We start from the raw sequence: 22,968 nt of genomic DNA, 5'->3' as shown, positions 1-22,968 counted from the left end.
GCTGGTGGTGTTCACGTGGAAGGGTGCGGGACCTTTCAGAATGGGGCATCCCTGTGGAAGTAGTTGGGGAGGGGTGGGTTTGGAGGGTTACACATGGCCTCTGTCCTCCCTCCTTCCCCAGCTGTCTCAGTGACATCAAGTGCCTCTACTGCATGCTACAACTGCTGGAATTGACTGAAGCCCTTTGGAAAACCAGGAGTCAGAATAAATCTTTCTTCCTTCAAGTTGTTTCTATCAGAACGATGCAGAAGTTAACAAGCACGGAGCTGGCCCTAGCAAAGTGGCACCATTCCTATAACTAATCCCACCACGTGGTTTATTTGCCCTTGAAACTGGCTTGTCAGAGACTCATCCCTCTGGTGAGAACTTGGAGGATCGATCAGAAGGCTGACAATATGGACATCAAAGACTACTCATGTGGTCTCAGGTAGGGACAAGGACTGGGAACAAAGAATTTGTTTACATTCTTTGTGCTGAAAATTTGAGTGATGTGAATTTCACAGGTAAGGGAAAAAATGCAAGGTAACTTAGTACTCAGCCTGTGGGGTGGTTCTGGCTGCTTTGAGCGAGGTTTATAGTGAGAATCGGGAGCATAATGCAGAGAAGAGTTTTTAAAATTGGGATTTGGTCCTGAAAGGAAGGTGAAGATGTTTAAAACTGCGGATAAGAGAAGTGTGGGCAGGGCAGGCCACTGACGTTAAAGTCATGGGTGTCAGTAAGAAGCTGCATATCCGACCCTGGGACAACAGGACAGGTGACCTGAGAGTGAGTTCCCACCCTCTGAAGGTTCCAGGGTACAAAACTGAAGACTCACTTAAAATACTTTCCTTAAAAAGGAGATTGACTTTTGAAGAGTCACCAGGGTGTTCTGGTGGAAAAGGGCCACCTAGGGAAATGGTTCTCTTCGCTCTAGGTCCAGTACTCGGGCTGATAAGAGGTCCAAGTTGGCAGTGGACTTTGGAATTATCCACTGGATGCTATTTTTCAGGTGTGCAGAATGCAAGAGTTTTGGGATCTTGCACCTAGGTTTCTAAAGAATGCTTATGAGTGAGATCAAACGATGTGCCCCAGGTTCTGGACATGGAGCTACAAGGTTTAATGTTTTCCCAGCTGGGTGTTAGTCCAGCTTTGGGTCAATCTTGATATTCTTCTTACTTTACAGGTCACAGCTAAGAGACTATTTTAAGTCTCATTAGAGACTTTAGATTTAGACTTTTTTCTATTTATTTATTTATTTATTTATTTATTTATTTATTTATTTATTATGTGTGCAGTGTTCAGTGTTCAGCACCAAATCTCGTTATAGATGGTTGTGACCCACCATGTGGTTGCTGGGAATTGAACTCAGGACCTTTGGAAGAGCAGGCGGTGCTCTTAACCACTGAGTCATCTCTCCAGCCCCTAGATTTAGACTTTTGAGCCGGGCGTTGGTGGCACAAGCCTTTAATCCCAGCCCTCGGGAGGCAAAGGCAGGTGGATCTCTGTGAGTTCGACACCAGCCTGGTTTACAAGAGCTAGTTCCAGGACAGCCTCCAAAGCCACAGAGAAACCCTGTCTCAAAAAAAAAAAAAAAGATTTAGACTTTTGATCAATGCTGAGACTCTGAGGCCTCCTGAAGTTGTAATAAATACATCTCTATATTACAAGATGGCCATGAGCCTTCGGCAACCAGGATAGAATGTATAATCTGAATCTAAAGTGTCTCTTACAAGCTTAGGTTTTGAGTATTTGTTTCCCACCTGGTGGTACTATTTGGGCAAGTAGGACCTGGCTGGTGGAAACAGGACACATAGGGTGGGTGTTTGGCATGCACACCAGTTTATACCTGGTTCTAGCCTTGCTCTCTCTGCTTCTCGGTCTGTTGTGACATGAGGAGCCTCCACCACATGCTCGAACTGCTAAGAATCTACTAGGCTTTTCCTGTCTGTGAAGGATTGAATTCTCCTGAAACCATCAACCAAACTAAATCTTTCTGTAAATTGTCAGGCACATGACACCATGTGTGTCCTGGGATCAAACTCAGGTCATCAGGCTTGGCATCAGGCACCTTTACCCACCTCATAAGCTTGCAGGCCCTTCCTATGTCACTTTGTGTGCCTTTTTTCTGACGCTGTCCCTCCCCTGAAATGCTCTTCCACAGTCAGTATTTCTTTAGAATTTGAGACACTTTTCCTCTGCAAATCACATTCTGAACTCTCAGGCCAGCCCAGAGACTACTCAATACTTTCTCTACTACCAAATAGGAAAGGTCTCAGACTGGCTGATCTCTGCCACTGGTCAATGATGTGGTGATCCCGAGCTGTAGCTTGCTGACGGTGTGCTTCAGAGTCACCCGGGAGCTTTTTCATTACTGAGATTCCTAAGCCCGCTCAGGTAGACACCAGCACATGCTCTGGATTGTCAGTCTGGGAACCAGAACGACAGACGAGTTCTCAGAACATCCACTTGCTCAGTGAAGGGTGCAAATCATCTGTTCTGTTCTGTGATCCGGATCTGAGGGGGCTGTGCTCTCCAGGGTCACAGACTGATAACAAGGCTTGGGAGTAGTGTGGTGGTGACACAATGCTCGCGGATGAGGTGTCACGCACAGGGACCAGGCTCACTCAGAACCAAGGTCACACAGTCTGGGCAGCAGAGCTGGAATCTGAATCCAGGTCTCCTGACACCAAAGCCTCTGCTACGGGCTACTGAGCTGTACTCCTTCTGCTTCTAGAAGTCCGTTTCTGAAGCTGTCACTGTGCCTTGGAGCTGTCACTGCAGCTCCCTGGCATCACATCCTATCTGGCTCCCTACCGTCAGAAAGTGGTATTAATTAGCCATAACAGCTCAGCAGAGCCCACTTAAGAGGGAGTTCATTTGCATTTTAGTAGAAATAAATAGAGTGAGCCCTCAAAAGACAGAAGGGAAAGGACTTGAAAGAGAGACTTGGCTGGGTCTCCATGACCAGAACATTTCCAGCTCCTGGGCACCGTCTATTTCCCAGATACAAGTCACAGCAGCTGGCCCCACCACACTGCCAGCTGGAGCCTGTCTCTCCCAAGAAGGGCAGATTTTCAGAGAAGGTGGTCATGGTCTCCCTGGGTGGCATCTTCCGTGGCAGATGGCATAAATAATTAATAGTCGAGCCACTTCACTCTTGAGTGCCTACTGTGTGTTACACAAATCCCTGGTCCCTGCCCCCCAAGGAGCTTCTGACTTTGTGGAGAAGATCCTGCAGAGGAACTGTCACTCACAGCAAATGGAGAAGAGCGGTACAGAAGGGCTCCGAGGCTCCAGAGCAGCGGCCTTGCTCGCTTGGTGTCTCAGGGAAATGTGGAGTGAATATGGAAGCCCTTACTTAGTGCATATCAACTTTTCAGTAGGCAGAGGCTGGGGAAGAGCGGAGGATGGGAGATTCGAAGGAGGATTCTGGCTCTCATCACCCGAGAGTTGGTCTAACCTCTTAATGATTACTATTATTAACTGTGAACCAACCAACTACAACAAACAGGTGGGTGAGGCGCCAGAAAGTGAAGTAGAAGCTAGAATGAGTCAACACTCACTTCCGCTCCCAAGCTGGTCTCTAACTATTAGACTATGTTACTGAGGCTGGCTTTGAATTTACCTTCCTACTTCTACCTCTCAGGTGCTAGGATTACAAGTGTGCTCCCTCATACTGAAGACCCAAGGTTCCATGCATGCAAGCTAGACTCTACCAACTGAGCTAAGGAGTCTGATTAGCTTCCCTAGCCCTCTATCCCCTCATCTCTCAACTGAAGACACCAGCACTCTCTGTAAAGACTGTTGGACCAAATGAGTTGGACTCTAAGGAGGCACTTCATTCTGATATATGCTACATAAACAAAAATGAGCAGCTGTTACCAGGAACCAATTGGCCCAGGGCTGTCCAAGCAAAGCTGCAGAGCCAAGCCCATGGAGACTGCCCAGTGTCTGTCTGATGATGTGATATGACCCTCAGAGTCTATGTTCAGGGTGAAGGTGAACCGTGAGCCGGTACTCTGGGGAAAGGATTTCTGTCCCAGCCTCTGGTGGCACATTAAAGGTTCTGTTAAGTCCTGCACTGGAGAAGCAGGAACTGGGTTTTTCCTAACCTGCCGCACCTCCCTTCCCCTTAGGAACCTTTGTGCTCCCAATCCTTATCATCACCCCAAGGGTCTTTAGCAAAGGCCAAGCGTCAGAAAGGTGGGTCTGAAATGAGGCATTGTGCTAAGGAGACATGGTCAAAGCAGCGGTTCTGTTCTTTATCTTGTGAGGTACGGAACAAATAATTCCTGATGGTAGCTGCTCCATGGGGGATGGGATACCAAGACACACCAACTACAGGCATGTGCTTGGAGAGTCTCCTGCCGGCCAAGAAGCCCCATGATCCCATTGGAAGGCTGTGCCTACTCTGCCTGTATCGCGCGATGTCTCCTCTGAAGGAGACTGCAGTGTACTCTACTGTGATACGTGCCCCCCCTCCCCGACCAGGCCATGCTAATTTATTCCTTTGCACTGGCAAGCAGCACGGCCTGTGAAAAATGGCAGCCGCTTTATTTTCTACATGCGAGGAATATTAACAACCACAGATTTCCTCCCCACTGTTTATCTTCCTCTGAGTGTGGTATGAAACAGTATCAACAGGGGTTCAAACGATGGCGTGCTATGTGCATTCCTCCAGAAGGAACGTCCACCAGCACAGCTGATCTCCGAGCAAGAAGATGTTCCCTACGGCACTTGTTGAAATGTTCTTGGCTCTGTGCATGTATTATGAAATATAATTTTGCATCCACATTCTGACAAGATACAGCAATAAAGTCTACAGAGGAAATCGGCATGGCAATTTGCATAAATTGACTCCAGCATTTCTTCTGGGGAAGAGAATGAAAAGGCAAGTATGCGTGTCTTCTTTTAGCCTTGGCCAGGCCTGAGCGAGCCCAGGGCTGGAGAGAAGCATCAGTAAATGGCAGGAAGCAGCTGGGCATGACAAGCCCTTGACAATGACTCCGCTGTTCTCCTTTTGCACAACCAACCATCGGAGGAAAGTATTTGGGTAAAGTCATGCAAATTAGCATGCAAATGAGCCTGGTAAACTTAAAGATTCAGACCCGAAAGTGGGTGCTTTGTGGGTAGGATCCCACAGCCTTTGGGAAACATGCAGGGCCAGGTTGTTGCCAGCCATTGCCAGCCATAGCCAGCCGTTCAGCAAGTACCCTGGAGGAGGCAATGCTAGCTCCTAAGGTCACAAGGCAGGCACCTGGCCTTTCAGTGTCACAAATCTGTCTTCTGGTGGTTACTTTCCTCCATATGAAGAACGACCATCCAATTTGTAATTTTATATATATATATATATATATATATATATATATATATATATATATATATATATGGGTTCTGTTCCTCTGGATAATACTAATACAGGACAGCTACCCCGTCCCTGAGTGGTCATGGCACTCACATCACGAGAAATATCACAGCTGTCATCCAAGTCCTTGCCCAGTCACCCTCCCCTGTAGGGGATGCTGTAGCCACGCCTGCTTAGGGGCTGGCTACAGGTGTGCCTGACCATGCCTGCGAGGGCGTGGTCAGGGTGACATAGGGAAAGTTTAAGGGTGAGGGACCCTCACGCTCACGTGATGCCCCTGCTTTCGCTTTCATCTTCCATTTGCTGTACTTACTGCTGCCCCACGGGCTGGCTAGGTTGCTCTGTAAGTAAGGCTTTTCCCTATTAAATTCCCTCGTATTTTTACCTGACTCCATATTGGTAATTCCCACATTAACGAGAAATATCACAATGTCATCCAAGTCTTTGCCCAGTCACCCTCCCCCACCTGCATTAGTGGTTGAGCCTGTGACACAGTTGGTGGGGTACCTTGGGTGTGTGGTCCAGACAAGCCAGGTATGGATGGCTGCTGTAGTGGGCAGGAAGGCTTCCTGAAGAAGAGTGAAGCAAGAGAGAGATGAGCAGGATCTGATGCAGCCACAATGAGTGCATGCATTCAGTCATGAAAGGTTGAGGCGTTGGGATCCAGCATTGTGTGTGTGTATGCTGCATGAAGCGTGTGTGTGTGTGTGTGTGTGTGTGTGTGTGTGTGTGTGTGTGTGTGTATCCACCTTGAAGAGGAAGCATAGCTTGTCAGATAAGAGGCCAGTTAGTGTACTGTATTAGGGAGAGATCTCTGTGGCCACAGCAGGAGCACAAAAAAAAGGAAGCAGGAATAAAATCCAAGGCTGCTGGGTACCAGGTGACCTCCAAGTGACTAGGCGCTTCTCCCAGAGTATGGAGGCTGCACCATATCCACCTCAGGGCCCAGAGGCGAATCCACCCCAATGCATCAGCCACATCTACTCAGATCCTGCAAAGAAGGACTAGATGGGAATCTTGCAGCCCTACAACAAAGAGCATCTGGAGCCACCAGAAGCTGGCAAGGGCATCCTCCCCTAGTGTCTCTAGAAAAAGCATGCCCCCCTTGTATTTGTTTCATCCTCAGGCCCCGAGGAAGGTGATGAGAGAATACACTCCTATTGTTTGAAGCTACTCAGTTTGTGATAATTTGTTGTGGCAGCCTCAAGAAGCAAGTGTGGGAAGCCTTGGGGCAGAACAGATTGGCGTGGCTTGAGGATGGGCTGCAGGCAAGAGCATCTCAGGAGCCCCCAGCCTGCAGGCAAGGCCAGAGCTTCCTAGGAACCCCCCTCAGAGTCAGAAGCACTTTCCCATCACAGCAGTGTGTCCTCTGAGAACAGCCCTTCAGCACTGGGCCTCTCCCAGAGGCAGCCCATTAGATCTGTTGTTTTCTAACTTGTATCATGGTGTGAATTCCAGGAGGGGCCACTGACTCCTAGCCTTCAGTCTATCTCCATCACCTTTTAGTATTTTTTTTTTTTAATGCTAAGGCCTGAACTCCCAGACATTCCCCAACAGTTGCCTAATACGCAGACTAGAAAGAGAATCTTTGCGAGGACACAAAGCATTTTTTCTCCAATCCCAGCCAGCAGTTGCCTCCAGAGGACCACACCTCCTATCAGGGCTCCTCCACACAGTGGCCCTTCCCAGAGCCTACAGGGGTTTTCTGAGTGTGTGTGTGTGTATGTGTGGGGGCACATCAAGAACCAACTCTTATTTCAGGATTATGTCCAGATTTCCCCTACCATAGAGTTTGAAGGTAACCTCTTAGTTGGGATTTTACATGAAGAAATCACCATAGATACAATTCTCCTCTGGCTGAGGCATGGTTTTCCACTTGTACAAGTGAATTGATTTGTGAGGGGTGACTGGGCAAGGTGGTGAAAGTATGTGGGTCATCGGGGAATACAGTGTGTAAAAAGACATGCTCCCCAAATGTCCCCAGGCCTGGCAAAGTGGCAGCTCACCAGGGCCCACAGACAGACAGAACCTTCTGAGAAGAGGACCCCAGCCTCCCATGGCAGCCCTTCAGGGCTTCATGCATGCTGAGCCCCAGACCAAGGTGAGACTGCCTATCCCTGAGGATTGGCCCCTGTTCTCTATACCCTGCTGAGGGTGGGCCAGGCTCTATGGCCTCTCTGCTAACTTCTACTGCCTTTCCACAGACCATGTACTACACCACACAGACATCTTTGCCAGCGTGAGTGAATGGGTAGAGAGTATGGGGCCTGGAGACGTGGGGGGAAGAGAGGAAGCACTGTCTGGGAACTGTCTGAGTGGATCTACACTGCCATGCTGTACTGGCTGCTGGACATGCAGGATACTGGTGGGAGGGTGACTAGCATGGCCACTGTGCAGTGGGACAACCTGTGAGGAAGAAAATTTCATCCCCTGGAGACTGTCCACTTCCCATCCACCTCTGCTGCTCTGCTAGGAAAAACAAAACAAACAGGCTGTCTTCCTCCATCTCCAGAGGATTCATTAATACGGGTGGTGTGTGCACACACATGCATGTGTATTGTGCATGTGTGTATGTTTGTGTGTGTGTGTGTGTGTGTGTGTGTGTGTGTGTGTGTGTGTGTAGAAATGGAACCCAGCCTGTCGGCCTAATTACTGCTCTAAAGAGCTTTTGGAAAAGATTTCTACCTGAGGGTATAAAAAACAAGTCAGACAATTCTACCATGCATGAGGACAGCATTGTCTACCCTTTGATCTCTCTTGACTCACCATGACAGTGGACCTGGGAGGCTTTCAGTCTGAGGGCACCAATGAACTGCGGCAAGCAGCCGCTACTGTGCCAGTAGGCATCTGTGACACCATCTGTGGCCATGCTTTGTACAGCGATGGCTCTAAGAAGACCCTGGGTTTGGCATATCCAAATTCCAGGTGAAAACCAGAAGCACCCTAGATTCGGGGGCCCAACTAGCCTTAAGGACATGCTACAGGCAAAAGGTCATGAGGAGCCGATAGAGCGGTCAGGGCCCCTGTACTGAGGGCAAACATGTGCCCCAAGCTTCAGGCATTAGAAGAATTTTTCAGAGTAGAGAGGAGACAATGACAAGGCCAGCATTACCACACGGGGAGCAGCAAGTAGAGGTTGGCTTGAGTGACAGCGGTGGGCAGTGAGGGTGACCCTGGGAAGAGGGAGGCAAGGTTTCAAAGGTGACTTGCCCACTGCTGCTAAAAATCTCACTGTGTTTTTCAGTGTGATGTCAATGGAAAACAAGAAGAAGATTACTATTTTAAAGATCAAGTAGCAGCCAGGTGTGGTGCAGGCAAAGAGATCCACGGGTCAAGGTCGTCCTTAGCTACCTAACAGATTTAAGGCCAATCTCTGTCTCAAAAAACTAAAGGGAGCCGGGCATTGGTGAAGCATGCCTTTAATCCCAGCACTCGGGAGGCAGAGGCAGGCGGATCTCTGTGAGTTCGAGGCCAGCCTGGTCTCCAGAGCGAGTGCCAGGATAGGCTCCAGAGCTACACAGAGAAACCCTGTCTTGAAAAAGTAAAAAAAACAAAAAACAAAAAAACAAAACAAAACAAAAAACTAAAGGGAAAGAAGTCAAATAATAAAGACAAGACATGAGCATGTGCGCAGAGCAGGCACACACAGTCACATACGAGGGCACACAAAGAGCACAAAGTGAGACTTTGCACGGGAGTCCCTATGGCTGTCACCTCTGCTCCACAGTGATGCAATAATCCTCCAACTGGGAGGGCAGGTCCAGTGAGACCAAAGTGACACACAGTCCTGGCTTTGGGGAGGACACAACAGCAGGGCCACCATCAATGTGCTAAAGCCCTGCAGGGCCCTGAAGCACCCAGAGTCCCTTGTCCTTCCCCGTGGATACCCCTCCTGGAGTCCACATGATAGAGGATTTTGGTCCACACACTGCAGAGTGAAAGCAGGAACCTGAGGGCAACAGAAAGGGGACCCTCTGAGGGCATCCAAGACAAGGGTGACTGGCGCAGGGTAACGACAGGCTGACAAGCAGACACAGAACTGCAAGCATGGTGAGCTGCCCCACACCCAGTGGTGGGGAGTGACATCTTGGAACAGCTGCCCCAATGGATCTATAAATACTTGCCCTTGAGAATGTGATTACAAAGGGATTCCTCCTTCAAACACACTGTTTGCTTTCAGTAGGCTGGGGCCTCACACTGAGAATATCCCCAAGAAGTCTTGCTGAGAGCAGTCCCTGCCTGAAGAGCCCAGCTCTGCTAGAAGCCCCACCCTCCCCTTTTCGAGTAATACCTACTAACAGCCTAGAGAAATGAATTGGAGAACTGTCTATACCTGAAGGCGAAAGAAAACATTACTTTTAAAAATATAAGAACAGTTGAAATGCCTGAGTTTTACAACTTTGGCAAAAAACAAAAAACAACCAACTTTAATTATGAGGAAAACTCACACCACGGCTACCACCACTGAGGCCAAACAGATATGTCTCTGCTCCCCAGGATTTTGATTTGGGGTCACCTAGAGTAGATCTGTGGCTGACCCCAGACCACCATTCCAAAACCAAGATCCACAGAAGTCATTATGTCCAGTCTCCTGAGCACACAGGGCAGGACAAACTCGCCACCCACGCCTCTCTCTGTGGCAGGATGCGCTTCAGCAATGGGCTGGGGCGCTGAGCGTGTGAAGTCTAGGGATGTGAGTCTGTGAGTGCTTGGGCATGTGAGAGACTGTGTGTGGGGTCTGGGCTGTGTGTATGTAAAGTCCAGCAAACAGAACACGACCACTCCTGAGGTGCACCCTCCTCAGCTGCTTTGTACTTAGGCCTGTCTTCTTCTGCCTACCTCCCAACATAAGCAAACACTGTGATTGTTCCAACTTGGCTATGAACAGCAAGAGATCCCCTCTCTGGCTTTGGGATTTCTCCCTAAGAAACAACAACAACAACAAAAAATGTTTCCTTTTCAATATCCAGATTCTGAGATGGTTTCCTGCATAGGCCCAGTACTCAGGGAAGACATTCCTTCAAAGCAAAGACACCCAATGGAACCCGGACTTGTCCTCTGATCTAGCAATCCCTGGAGACAGGCTGGCAGTGGTCTCCAGACAGGTGCCACAGGCAGAGATGAGAAGCAGGGGGGGAGGAAGAGGAGGAGGAGGAGGAGGGTGGAGTGAGGGATGAGGAGATCTCACCTGGTATGTGTTGTCGAAGCTGTCATACATGAACCTCGTGATCAGAGACGTCTTCCCGACTGCAAGACAAAAAGGAGAGAGATGTTCAGCTAAAAGAAGATGAGCTGGACGGCGGGGTCTTCTAAACTTGGAAGAGAGAGTGGCTTACAAGAACCACGGGAAGAGGGAAGCAGACCCTAGGTAAAAGCCTGCAAGTCAAGGTGCTGAGTTTCTATATCAGGTCAGTCCCAGAGGCACTCTTGTATGCCGGGCTGCCATGGAGAAGGAGGCCTACCCCTTCCCCAATTCTACCACCCAAGTCCAGGTCTGCCCTGACCTCAGGTACCAGCCGACATTCGCTGCCAACAGAATGCTCTTCTCACAGCTGACTGTGTTCCCCAGGCCACACCACCTCACCATGAGGCATCTGTTCCTAGGGTCTCCCTTTGATTCCCATCTATTCAGCCTAAGCATTGGCAAGAAAGTGGCCGGGGAAGGCAGCAGTCCTTTCTTAGTGTCTCTCAAGGGCAAGCCTATTCCCCAGAATGTGCCTGACTGTCCAGCCCAACACTGGGCCGTGAGCTTCCCTAGATTGCACTGTGTAAGTGATAAGAGGATCCCAGATACTGTGACAACTGCAGGCTTACCCACAGGTCTGTAAGCACCCTAATTGGGGCAGAAATGTCCCAATCGAAAACTGCCAGTATGGTTAAGAGGCCAAGAGTCTCTTGGGAGACCCATAAATTCTGCTAATTCCCCAGATTGCAGGATTTGGCTTTTGGCACAGCCCAGTGCAGGTCCCCTGGGACATGGCAGTGAAGGGAATGGCAACCGCTGTACGTCTAGCCATCTGGGAAGGGAAGAAGGATAATAAAGGGACATTTTGTTGGGTCACCACATGGGACACTTCTCTCCTCCGTCCCACCAGGACTCTGCCACAGTCCTGGGAGGTTCGGAAGGGAGCTGTATAGGAAGCAGCTATCTCTGGCAGGGAAGGCAAAGGTCCCTAAGGCCACAAGCTCTCACCATTCTGCCCTTTACATGTCCAGCAGGCCATCCCCAGACTGGGCCTGGAGGTATGGCTAGTCACTGCCAGGCCAGGGCAGGGCAGGACAACCCAAAGACCCATGGAAAGTTCCTTGTTGGGTCAAAATCTACAGACATGTAACACTCCTGACAGCCAACACTGGCCAAAAACAGGCAGCCACCTCACTAGGAGCTCCTGAGAGACTAGGTTTGGGCTGCAGTCAAAAGACTCCGAGTCTGACCCAGGTGAGGTCAAATCCTCCCGGGGCACTTTTTGGCTATGTCACCTTTGAGGTAGGTAGTCAACGCTCCTCTGGACCTCACTATAACATACCGAAGACGGCAGAGGCTGTAATAAGAAGTAAGGCAATAAAAGTCAAAGTACATGGGAAAAACTGAAGAGTAAGTAGGAGGCGTCAGGTCACTTGAGATAGCTGGGACAGGTTCCAGAATGACAAACGACAGGAGGAAAAAAAAAAAAAAAACACCAGCACTACAGTTGTATAATGAACCTCCTTATATGGGGTGGGGGCATTGTATGCTTGGATTGGCATTTTAGGGGGTGACAGGAGTATCTTTGCTTTTCCTAAGCCTTAGTCACTACACCTGAGCCTATATTAATGAGGTGGTGGCTCCCTAGGTGGCCTCAGGATGAGGCTGTCAATCACATGACCAGAGGGGTGGGGCCTGGAGCCAGTCTAAAGTTCAGGGAAGGGAAGAAAGCTGGAGACTGAGCTCCAACATGTGGACAACACTCAACCAGCTCTGTCTACACGGTGATTCCAGTAAGAACTCTAGACACCCCCACCCGGTGGAGGCTGGTGGGGGAGCCTCCTGGGTTGTGAGCACACTGATGTGCCTTGAGGGTAGACAGGCTGTGATTCTGGGGCGGGGGGGGGCAGCCGGAGCGTTGGGGACCCCTCCGGATTTAGAACTAGTTGGTCAGAAGTATAGAGGTCTCAGGGACCCCCAAACATTATCCAGCAAATCCACTTGCAGACAGTTCCTGACAGGTGTGGTACCCCACCCCTTCTCATCCTTCCCAAGGCCATCACTCACAGCATTTGTCTCTGCCTTTTATTTATGATCAATTTCTTTTGTCACAGCCCCACCTTGGCCAAGTGTGGGACTGCAGGATCTCTGTCCTGACCTTGGCTTCTGAGCTCTCTGGGTTCAAGAGTCTTCAGGGGACTGGACTGCCCTGCTCTGGACACAAACCCTGACAATGCTACCAGATGCCAGGAACTGCAGGGAAAGGTGTTCCCCAGGAACCTCCAGGAGGCCTGAGCAGAGCTAATTACAAGACATCCCCTCTATCCACCCCATGGCCCCACCATGGCATCAAATCAAAGAGCTCCAGGGCTCATGCTTGGGGTGTTCTCTGCCAAGCTCATCTAACCCTGAAGGGCAGAAGCCCCCTCCCCTGCCCCTTTCTTGCCCTTTACGACAGCCCAGGGTAGAAGAGGCTGGAATCTGGAAATAGACCTGATTAGGCCCACTGTAGGTCATGGTAGCGCTCAGCATGCACCAGGACAGGCAGTGGGGGGGAGGGGCAAGAAACGCTGGCGAACCTCAGCCTCTAATCCCTGCAGGAACCCTTCAGAGAGCCTGCCTCCCACCCCCTGCTCCATCCTCAAGGTCACCCTGTCGCACTGCCAACAATGGCTCACAGACACACTGCAGCAAAGCAGGGTAGGACTTTATTAGAAACAGGCAGGGAATCGTTACAGCGCTCTTTTTACCCCCAGCTCAGGGCTTGGCAACACCGCTTTGTCATCTCCTGGATGCACAGTCCCACGTTTAAACTGACAGGACTATGGTTCTTCTTTCAACCAAACGAATGCGAGAGAAGTCATCCCTGGGCACTGACCAGGGCCCGCTAGGAAGGAGAGAACACCCCTGCTCAGTGAGCCTCTACTTAAACCAGGCAGTGGATTTGGCACTGTCCTTGGGTTGCCCCGGGAACCATCAGTTCCATCCTATGCATTAGGATACCCAAGGTCACAAAGTGGACAGGCAGTGGAGCTGGGATGGTAGCACAGTTCTGCCGCCAGCACCTTCGCCTCAGCTACTCTTAGGAGCTGCTTCATGTAGAGGTCTGGCAAGCAGCAGATCCTGGGGTCTTCCAGCAAAGCTGCTGGTGGGAAGGTGGGGTGGGCAGCAGGACTCCAGACAGTGGGAACAGTGCGAGCAAATGCAGAGGCAGGGGATGGGGGTGTTCATTAAGAAAAGAAAGGAGAATGCCTGGTGGTGGTTGTGCAAGCCTTAAATCCCAGCACTCGAGGCAGAGGCAGGTGGTTCTCTCTAAGTTCGAGACCAGCCTGATCTACAAGAGCTAGTTCCAGGGCAGCCTCGAAAGCCACAGAGAAACCCTGTCTCAAAAAACCAAAAAGAAAAAAAAAAAGAAAGGAGAGGAGAAGCCCAGGTTATCATGGGATGTTATGTGGAGGCCCCTCAATCTTAACACGCTCTTACAGATATTGGAGCCAGACACAGTATATGAAGAGAGAAGCAAACAGAAAACACTGTTCCCAGAAGCTCTGAGAGGCTGCAGGGTTGACTGAAACAAAAACTCACCTCTGGGGCCCCAGCTGTGGAGGGCTACAAGGGGCAAATGGAAAGGCAAGGCTGGCAGGGGTGTGGTGGCCACAGCTGAAGCTTCCAAGGCAGCGAGAGCTCCATAGGAGTCATCAGCACATGGGGTATGGATGTGAACCGTGATGGTAGCCCAACATTCCCACCACAGCTCAGCAGAGCGGTCCCCATTCCACATGCTCTCACAATGCAAGTCTGACACTCATTCAGGGACTGAGTCTGGGCTGGTGGGGGGGTACGGGTTGTCCTACTCTGATGACAGAAATGGTGCTGTGTGACTCCCGACACCAGGCGAGAAAGGGCAACCCGCCTGCCTGAAGTGTGCTCCTGTCCTAGAATTGGGCTGTGAGATTTCACAAGAGTCCATGCCGGCCCACCTGGTGTGATGTGTGCAAGCAACTGAGACATCCCCTATGGCAGGTGACCTGTGCATGAATGAGCCTTCTCATTCCGAGAACTCTTACCTCAGCCTCCAGGCTGCTTTCAATCCTACATGCTCAGAACCAATGCATCCTTGCCCTGCTGTGTCTTGCTCCAATTATGAACCTGGGAGCCAGGTAAATATCTTCCTTTGCCTTGGGCAGCTGAATTTGGGGTGATTTGATACAGTAATGAGCTATTCAGAGTCAGTTCTGAGCTTTAAAAGAACTCATACTGCTCTGAGAGACTGGCTAGAGAAGCCACCCTGGAGGTGGGGCAGAAGTCTGGTGAGAGGTGGACCATTTGGAAGGACACAGGGGTAACAGGGGTGAAAGAACAGAGGAGGTGACAGGACCCCACAGTAGGTCAGAGTTGAGTGGGAGCCCAGGATGTCTCCAGTCACCTGGCTTTGTAACCAGCAGATGATGGAGCCCATTCTTTGGATTCCAGCACCCAAGGAGAGATCGGGTAATCCGCTTGGATTTGGAGCACTGTAAAAGCCTTCCTTATCATGATCAGGGCACACACATAGGCCCTGTTTCCAGAAAGTAAATTAATAAAAACAATCATTCAGTCTCATGAGCAAAGGATCTATGCCTATTTTCCATGAAATAACTATTTTCTTTGTTTGAACTCTCCTGAGTTGCTGAACCACACACTTCCATACCCACATTCAGTGAGGCCCTGAGTCCCACACACCACGGCAACACCACCAGCTGCTGGATAGACGGAACCCTGGCCCTTGGTGGCCTGCTACCAGTGCCTGCTTGTCTCCTCAGGGTCCATATACTCCAGTGTCCTCTCACAGTCTATGGGCCCCAGTGACTCAGCACAAGTTCCAGTCTGACAAATTTTTGTACATTCTGGTGGCTCCTAAGTAGCTGTAAAGGACAGAGAAGTTTCTGCATTCGGTGAACCTCTACTGGGTGCTGACTCTGCCAGGTTCATTCTGGGCACCAAACTCACAGTGAGAAAGCAGGCTTCCCTCAAGCAGCCCTGGCCGTGCGGAGCTAGACCCCCGCCATGGACACTTGAAATGCCAGATTTCATTGAGCTGGCTGCAGTGAGGCCCTGTTGAGGGAGTCCTAGCGTCCTCTTGGAGGGGAGGTGGCAAGTGGGGTGGTGGTGAAGATGAAGCTCTGAGGGCTGAGTGACGGGGTTATCCGTCAACACAGTCACTCACCCATACTGCTCCATGAGTGCCATGCCTGAGAGTCGGTACCCATGAGGACTCTGGGTGTGACTTGGGCCCAGGTCACAGGATGAGAGCTGAACACATTGCCTCCCTCTGTGAAGGACACATCTCCTCCTCATCTCCACAGTGAGTGTGAGTGTAAGCAAAGAGATGGCTGTTAGGGCCAGGGAGTGAGACAGAGCACAAGACATTATTTGCAGACTTGATTGAGAGTCTTCAAGGCCTGGCAGAAGCTGCAACAACTCCGAAGAGCCTTGGCCTGCAGCCTGCTTGCACGCAGCTCGAGCTCACATTACTGTCCCTAACTGCTCTGCAACACTCTTAGACAGATATGCATTCATCCTAGATCTCATGATGGTTTAGAAAGAGCTCACATCTTGGGTGGCAGTAGCATATAAGTCATGGTTACAGCCAAGTGGATTGTCTGCCTCTCAGGTGTTGGTGTTTTTAGGTGAACAGGGCCAGTGGCAGACGCTAGGCCTCAGTACCCTGTCTACAGCCCTTACCAAAGCAGGTCTGCAGCTCCTAGAAGGTGGCTCCAGGGGCTGAAAATTCTAATCTGCTTCCTTCCAGTGCAAGTCATCAGCCCACTCAGCTGTCCTAACCACTAAGTTTTCAGGACACAGATGAGAAATGCTCTGGGGATGCTGGCAAGGGCCTACAAAGGGGCTGAGCCCAAGACCTGAAACTGGGAGGAGGACAAGCCATCCAAACCCTATGTCACTGTTTCAGTGTCCTTGAAAGATGCCCCCAACCTCCCCTGCAACCTCTGCACACTGGGACCTCTATTATGGGCCCAGCTGTTGTATGCGTGACACCTAGACTCTGTGAGGAGGAGAGGAACAGAGGGAGACAGCAGCTACCTTTGTCTGAGTCTTGTTTCCTTTTGCTCCATGTTAAAGAAACAGAAAATCCAGCCCTCTTTGACTGTGAAAGAAAAAAATATGCCTGGGGCCAGGCTCCCCCCCCCCCATACCCTACTCTGCCACCCTGAGCTCAGAGCAGCTTTGACAGCTCCCACCTGAGCCCTCAGGGCCTGGCTGTCTCACTGTAAGCTAAAAGAGGAAACAGGTAAAAAAAAAAAAATCCTATTTCAAACCTTTCCCCCACAGACCCAGACAGTAATTAAGAAATATGCAAAGCTCTTCATCGGACACTTTAATTAAGTATGTTAATTCCCTCTGCCAGTGGATGCTCGGCTGCCTGGGCCTCACTCAGGGGCCAGTGAAGATAGAACGGGGAGATGGATGGCAGGAAGAAGAGGGAGGCTGAGGACAGCAGGCATGGGGCAGGCCAGGGTGGTGCAGACCTTTCTGTTCCAATCAGGAGGCTGGCCGCGCCTGGCCCTCTGGCCTCCTTACTGAATGTTCCTGCCTCACAGCCCCCCACAGACCCACCTCCTCTATCTAAGCCCAGTGCCCCTGGAAGCCTGTCTTAACTCAGCTGTAGAGCGCCACTCATTACCACCCTTCAAACTTGCTCAAAGTGGGGTGCCTGGGGGTACAGAAGGACGTTCTGGCCTCCTATCTGGCTCTTACTGGCTATAGACCTTGGAACCATTACAGCCCCCTGAGGGTGCAGCCCTTGGAGCAAGAAAGAGCAGGATCAGAGGATCTAAAGCAATCTTGGCAACAGGAAAGTCTCAGGGGTTAGAGAGATGGCTTCATGGTTAAGAGCACTTACTGCTCCTCCAGAGGACTAGGGTTCAGTCCCCAGTCCCCATGTCTGGTGGCTCACAGCTACCTGTAACTTCAGTTCCAGCTCCAGGGGTATCTGGTGCCTCCTTGGACACATAGACATAATTTCAACAACAACAGTAATAATTAACAACAGTAACAACAGCAATAAATTAAAAATAAGATGCTACAAAATAAAGAAGAAACCCCCACTTCAACCATGTAGACAGGATAAAGACAGAAAGCAGAAGGGCAAAAATCAAGGGTCCTTGTTCCACTAACCCTACAGATGCATGCTCCCCTCATCCAGGAACTCTCAGGCCCAGGGTGGTTGGTCCTCCAGACACCTTCATCAAAGCCCTGTGTCCATTGCTAGGGCTTCACATGGTAGTCAGACAGTGCATCGGGAGGCCCAGCCTCAGTTTCCCTTCCTATACACTCTTGGCTTTCTTCCTGATTCTTTTTCAGCAGTTCCTCCTTCAGTAGAAAGGTAAGCGAGAGAAGACCTGTCCACAGGGACAGGTTAGTGAGAGCCCTCCGCAGGTGCCCAGCCTCTGGCTGCCCAGAGGCTCTGCTGCCTTCCTGCCTACGGAGCGGATGCTCATCTTTGGTTTCCTTTTGTTCTCCGACTTCCTTCCTTTCTCCACCTCCAGGTTTACTAAGGCATAACTGACAAATGAAGGTTATATATAGTTAAATCACACAATGTGATGCTTTGCTAGAACCCCCTCTCTGTATAGATACAGATAAATGAGAGGTATGTATACGCATTATGAAATGATATGGCAGTTAGTCTAACTAATGTATTCATCACAACACAGCTACCTTTCAGACACGTGTATATGTGTGCCTGTGGTGTGTGCGTGTGGTGTGTATATGTGGTGTGTGCACATGGTGCGTCTGTGGTACAAGTGTGTGCATGCGAGCATGGTGTGTGTGTGTGTGTGTGTGTGTGTGTGTGTGTGTGTGTGTGTGTGTGCGCGCGCATGAATTCAAGCATGGTGTGTGTGTGTGGTGTGTGTGTGTGTGTGTGTGTGTGTGTGTGTGTGTGTGCATGAATTCAAGCGTGGTGTGTGTGGTGTGTGTGTGTGTGTGTGTGTGTGTGTGTGTGTGTGCATGTGGCACCCAGAGGTTAACGTCAGATATCTTCTTTGACTGCTCTTCACCTTATGTATTGAAGCAGGGATTCTCACTTGAACCCAGAGTTCTTTGGCTCAACTTGTCTAGCCAGCTTGCTCCAGGGATAATCTGTCTCCACCTCCTGAGTGCTGTGGTCATGGTTGGTATGTTGATTCTGGGGACCAGAACATCAATTCTCACACATGTACAGCAAGGGCTTTACCCATAGGGTCATCTCCCCGGCTTCCCAGATACCCTTTTTTGTAATGACAATACTTAGGATTTTCCAGACACACAAAGACACAGCCATGTGGCTTCACCTGTATGTCCAATCTTCAGAAACAGAGTGCAGAGAGTAGCAAATGGCTGCAGGGGCCACAGGGTGGCGGAAGTGGGGAGATGTCAGTCAAAGGCACAAACCTGTGTTTACAAGGTGAGTGCAGGAGACCTGGTCTCCAGCAGGGTGACTCCAGTCCACAGACTGCTGGACAGTACCTCCCACTGCCAGCTTCCTTCTTTCCCCCTCCAAAGCCTGGGAGCTTGCAAGTTAGTCTTGGACTTGGTCCTTCCCACCAGCCTCATGAGATTCCAGGACACTGGAAATCATCCCTGCTCAGCCAGACCTAACTGAGATTTCCTCTTACCCTTGTGGCTTTTGACCTGGCCAATCCCACTGTGAGACTTAATAATTCTGGGTGTATCAGCCACAGGAATACCTCACTCTTTAACCCTAAGACACTAAAACTAAGCTGAAGCCAGCCTCAGGCCGGAACCAGGAAGCAGTCTTGAGGTCTGAACTGGGGTTTTCCCCAGTTCAGGTCAGGGACTGACATGGAAACCCTGGCTCCAGCTTTTATCACCTGAAGTCACGAGGGCACCAAACTTGGGCTTGAAGGAGGATAGGTACAGGACTCAGTTAATGGAAGACAGGAGCGCCAAAAGGGAAAGGTGACATCAGACTCCTGAGGGCTAAGGCAGGGAAGCCACAAACTGGAAACACAGGACAGGTTTTGCCCAAAGGTGGCTCTGCAGTGTAGGCCTCAGGTCACTGCAATAAAGACACCGTGTCCCAGAACAGACTTGAATGCCAGAGCCCAGGACATTCTTACAGAAACACTGCAGAGGGCTAGATTTGGGACAAGAGCCTGGAACTGAGGAAGGCACCATTCATGAGAGAGAGGTCCACTGCCAGAACAGTGACCTGCTCCATCATCAAGACCCAGCCAGGGCTAGAATCCAGAGCCACTTGTCAAATGATGGAGGACTAAGGGGAGAACATGACCAACAATTTGCTATTGTGCCATCCACACATGTCTTGGCTTTGCCTGGGCTCATTGGTATTCCAACGAGGCTGAGTCAAATGGTTTTAAGACCAGAATCTACTTTGCTATCCTGCAGGATGGAAGTTCCAGAAGGGCTCCTTTACTGCTGTGGACAGAATCCTCTTACCCCAGGGTTTCAAAATTTACTCATGTCCCCACTTCATTTATCCAACCCAGAGCCCTGAAGCCAAAGGAGGGGACCGGAATCTGGCTGTCTGCTGTGGTGCGAAGGCAGAGGGGAGCTGGGGGAGCTTGCATGGAGGGAACAGTTGTGTTGTCTGGTTCAGGACTGCTGTGTGCCAAGAGTACTGGCCCTTAGTGAATTACTCAGGTAATTCATCGCCTATGCCAAAAAGATTGTTCATAACTGAAAAATAATATTTGGACGTGTAATTGTTGAAGACAGTGTCAGGATATGGTACCTTCCTATCATCAACACTGAACAACTTCCCATCCCTGTGCAAGGTCACTGTTTGGGGAAGCTCCAGCTTGCCTCTCCAATGGAGAAGGCCACCTTGCAACACATGGAGGCACAAAGTAGCCTCCTCCCTTCAGATACTCACGCAAGACTCTACCGGAGGACTGGTGTGAGCCTAGTGAGATGGAGAACTCACTACAATCTGGATTCTGCATCCAGGGGCAGCCACCTTGGGAGTATTTGCCAGTGCCCAGCCTTAGACCTGCACCTCCCCAAAATCGGCCCTATGGGACTCAGGCTACTGCTCCAAGCCTGAGCTTTTGACTTTTCACCCTGAACTGTCCAAGTAACACAGACTGTGACATTAGGTCTCTTGTTTACATAAATTACAAATTCGGGAAGGCAAAAGGTAGGTCAGTAAAAACAATGTATAAGCAAAGTTTGCTTTGATATATTAAATAACAGCTTCCCCAGATGGTGGCCTCCTCATCTTCCCTGGCATCAATGGAAAAAACACAGCAGGATCAGTTAGAAGATTCATGGTATAGCAGCCCTCACTTATCTACAGGGTATTCATTCTAAGAGCTGAGCGTGCCTGCAGCCATAGATTAATACCGAGCCTATAAACTATGTGGTATCATATATATATATATATATATATATATATATATGAATATATATATATTCATGATAAAGTTTAAATTTTAAATTAGTGTGTGAGATTGATAACAATCATAATGCAATATTACAAGTCTAACAATTTACTATTATTAAAGTTATATGAACAACCTACACCCGCACTCAAAGTACCTTATTGTACTGTGTTAACCCTAAGTCTTCCAGTTGGCCACGGGTAACTGAAACAATAGATGTGTGAGAGAGGGATACCACTCTACTCATGATAAAAAACAACAACAACAAAACAGATATTGAGATGTTTTTATGAGTTATACTCCAAAAGAAAATTTAGAACAGGGTCTAGAGTGCAGAAATTATATAGCCACTCAAAGGGCTAATCTATACAGTTGATACAATGAACTGCACACCATCACTACTGAAAAACCAAGGCTGATGACCAGACCAAGGCAGCATGCAGAGTCATGAGTTCAGGTTAGTGCCCTGACAAACAAATGAAGATATGAGAAACCAAAGGTGTAGTGACTTTAGCTTCTAGTCAAGTTGGAGTAACCGAGATCAGATACATCGTCTCATCCAAATGACAGAAATTTAAAATAATGGCTTCTAGGCAAAGGTGGTCACAGAGAGACATAAAACAAATGACAGATGATGCCTTCAGAGTCAGGGGAACTTGGTGCACCCCTAGGTGGAGGAGATAGAGCTGAGAGCCTGGAGAATTTGAACAACTGAAGTCAACACAACAGAGTTGCAGAGAGGAGGCCCGGAGAGAAAACTATACTATCTACGAGGGTCTCTCACAAATCTCAAGCTGAGTGCTTAGCAGCCAGTGGAAAAACTAGTGGGGGCAGAAGAATGACTCCCCCCAGATCACAGGAAGCCATATTTGGTGCCTACACAGGGATGATGATAGTCCCTGTCCCCACCAGTTACAGTGGAATGCTCATCACTCCAAGGACACTGGGGGAGACCTCAGAAGGGCCATGCTCAATGTGGGTTCTAATTCACTGAGTGTTGCTTAGGACCCAACTAACAAATCTCCAGAGTGTATATAGTAATACAAAACTATGGGGTGCCAAATAACACCAAGTTCATGGTATCTGATACCCAATTAAAAAAAATCACCAGGTGGGGCTGGAGAGATGGCTCAGAGGTTAAGAGCACTGGCTGCTCTTACAGGGGACCTGGGTTTAATTCCCAGAACCCACATAGTGGGTCACAACTGTCTGTAACTCTAGATCTAGGGGATTTCATGCCATTTTCTGGCCTCTCTGGGCTCTGGGCACACATGTGGTACATGCAGGTAAAACACCCATACACATAAGAAATAAAAATATTTTTTAAAAAATCAGGCATGAGGGCTGGAGAGATGGCTCAGAGGTTAAGAGCACTGACTGTTCTTCCAGAGGTCCTGAGTTCAATTCCCAGCAACCACATGTTGGCTCACAACCATCCGTTATGAGATCTGGTGCCCTCTTCTGGTGTGCAGATATACATGGAAGCAGAATGTTGTATACATAAGTAATAAATAAAATCTTTAAAAAAAATCAGGCATGAAAAGAAGCCTGAATATTGGGAACATAAAAAGGAAAGAAAAAAATAAAAATCAACTAGAACCAAACCCAAACCAACACACTAGAATTAGCAGATAGACAATATGAGATTGTTATTATAACTATATTCCACATGTTAAAAGAGTTAGAGACAAGAAATATGTTTTTAAAGACACACATCAAGATTCCAGCGGTGAAAGCTACAATGTCAGAGATGATTACATTGCAGAAGAAAACAGCAGTGAACTTGAGAACAGTGCAAACACTACCTAAAATGAGACAGAGAGGGGGAGGGGGGTAAGAAATGATCAGAACACCAGTGAGCCGTGGGGCAGTGTCAAGTAGTCTTCCTTATATGTGGCTTGTCCTCAAAGGCTGAAGGACAGGCAGGGAAAAGGGAAAGCGTTCATTAAAAGCTGACCAAGAAGCACCATAGCCAGGCTACATACAGTCAGTGGTTAGCAGAAAGAATCTAAAAGTAGACAGAGGGAATGAGG

At 49.3% G+C, this 22,968-nt stretch overlaps 1 protein-coding gene across 2 annotated transcripts in view; it reads right to left on the bottom strand.

Moving 5' to 3' along the window:
* The window catches only part of Rab6b (RAB6B, member RAS oncogene family), a 54,453-nt gene that overhangs the window by 15,461 nt on the left and 16,024 nt on the right, over positions 1-22,968 (bottom strand). For both annotated transcript variants that reach the window (XM_027414332.2, XM_035443899.1), the window contains exon 2: positions 10,533-10,591. In XM_027414332.2, coding sequence (XP_027270133.1) covers positions 10,533-10,591 — 59 coding nt within the window. The remainder of the gene's footprint in view (positions 1-10,532; positions 10,592-22,968) is intronic.

This window comes from Cricetulus griseus, chromosome 4, assembly GCF_003668045.3.
Source record: "Cricetulus griseus strain 17A/GY chromosome 4, alternate assembly CriGri-PICRH-1.0, whole genome shotgun sequence".
NCBI lineage: Eukaryota > Metazoa > Chordata > Mammalia > Rodentia > Cricetidae > Cricetulus > Cricetulus griseus.
This window is presented reverse-complemented; position numbering and strand designations above follow the sequence as displayed.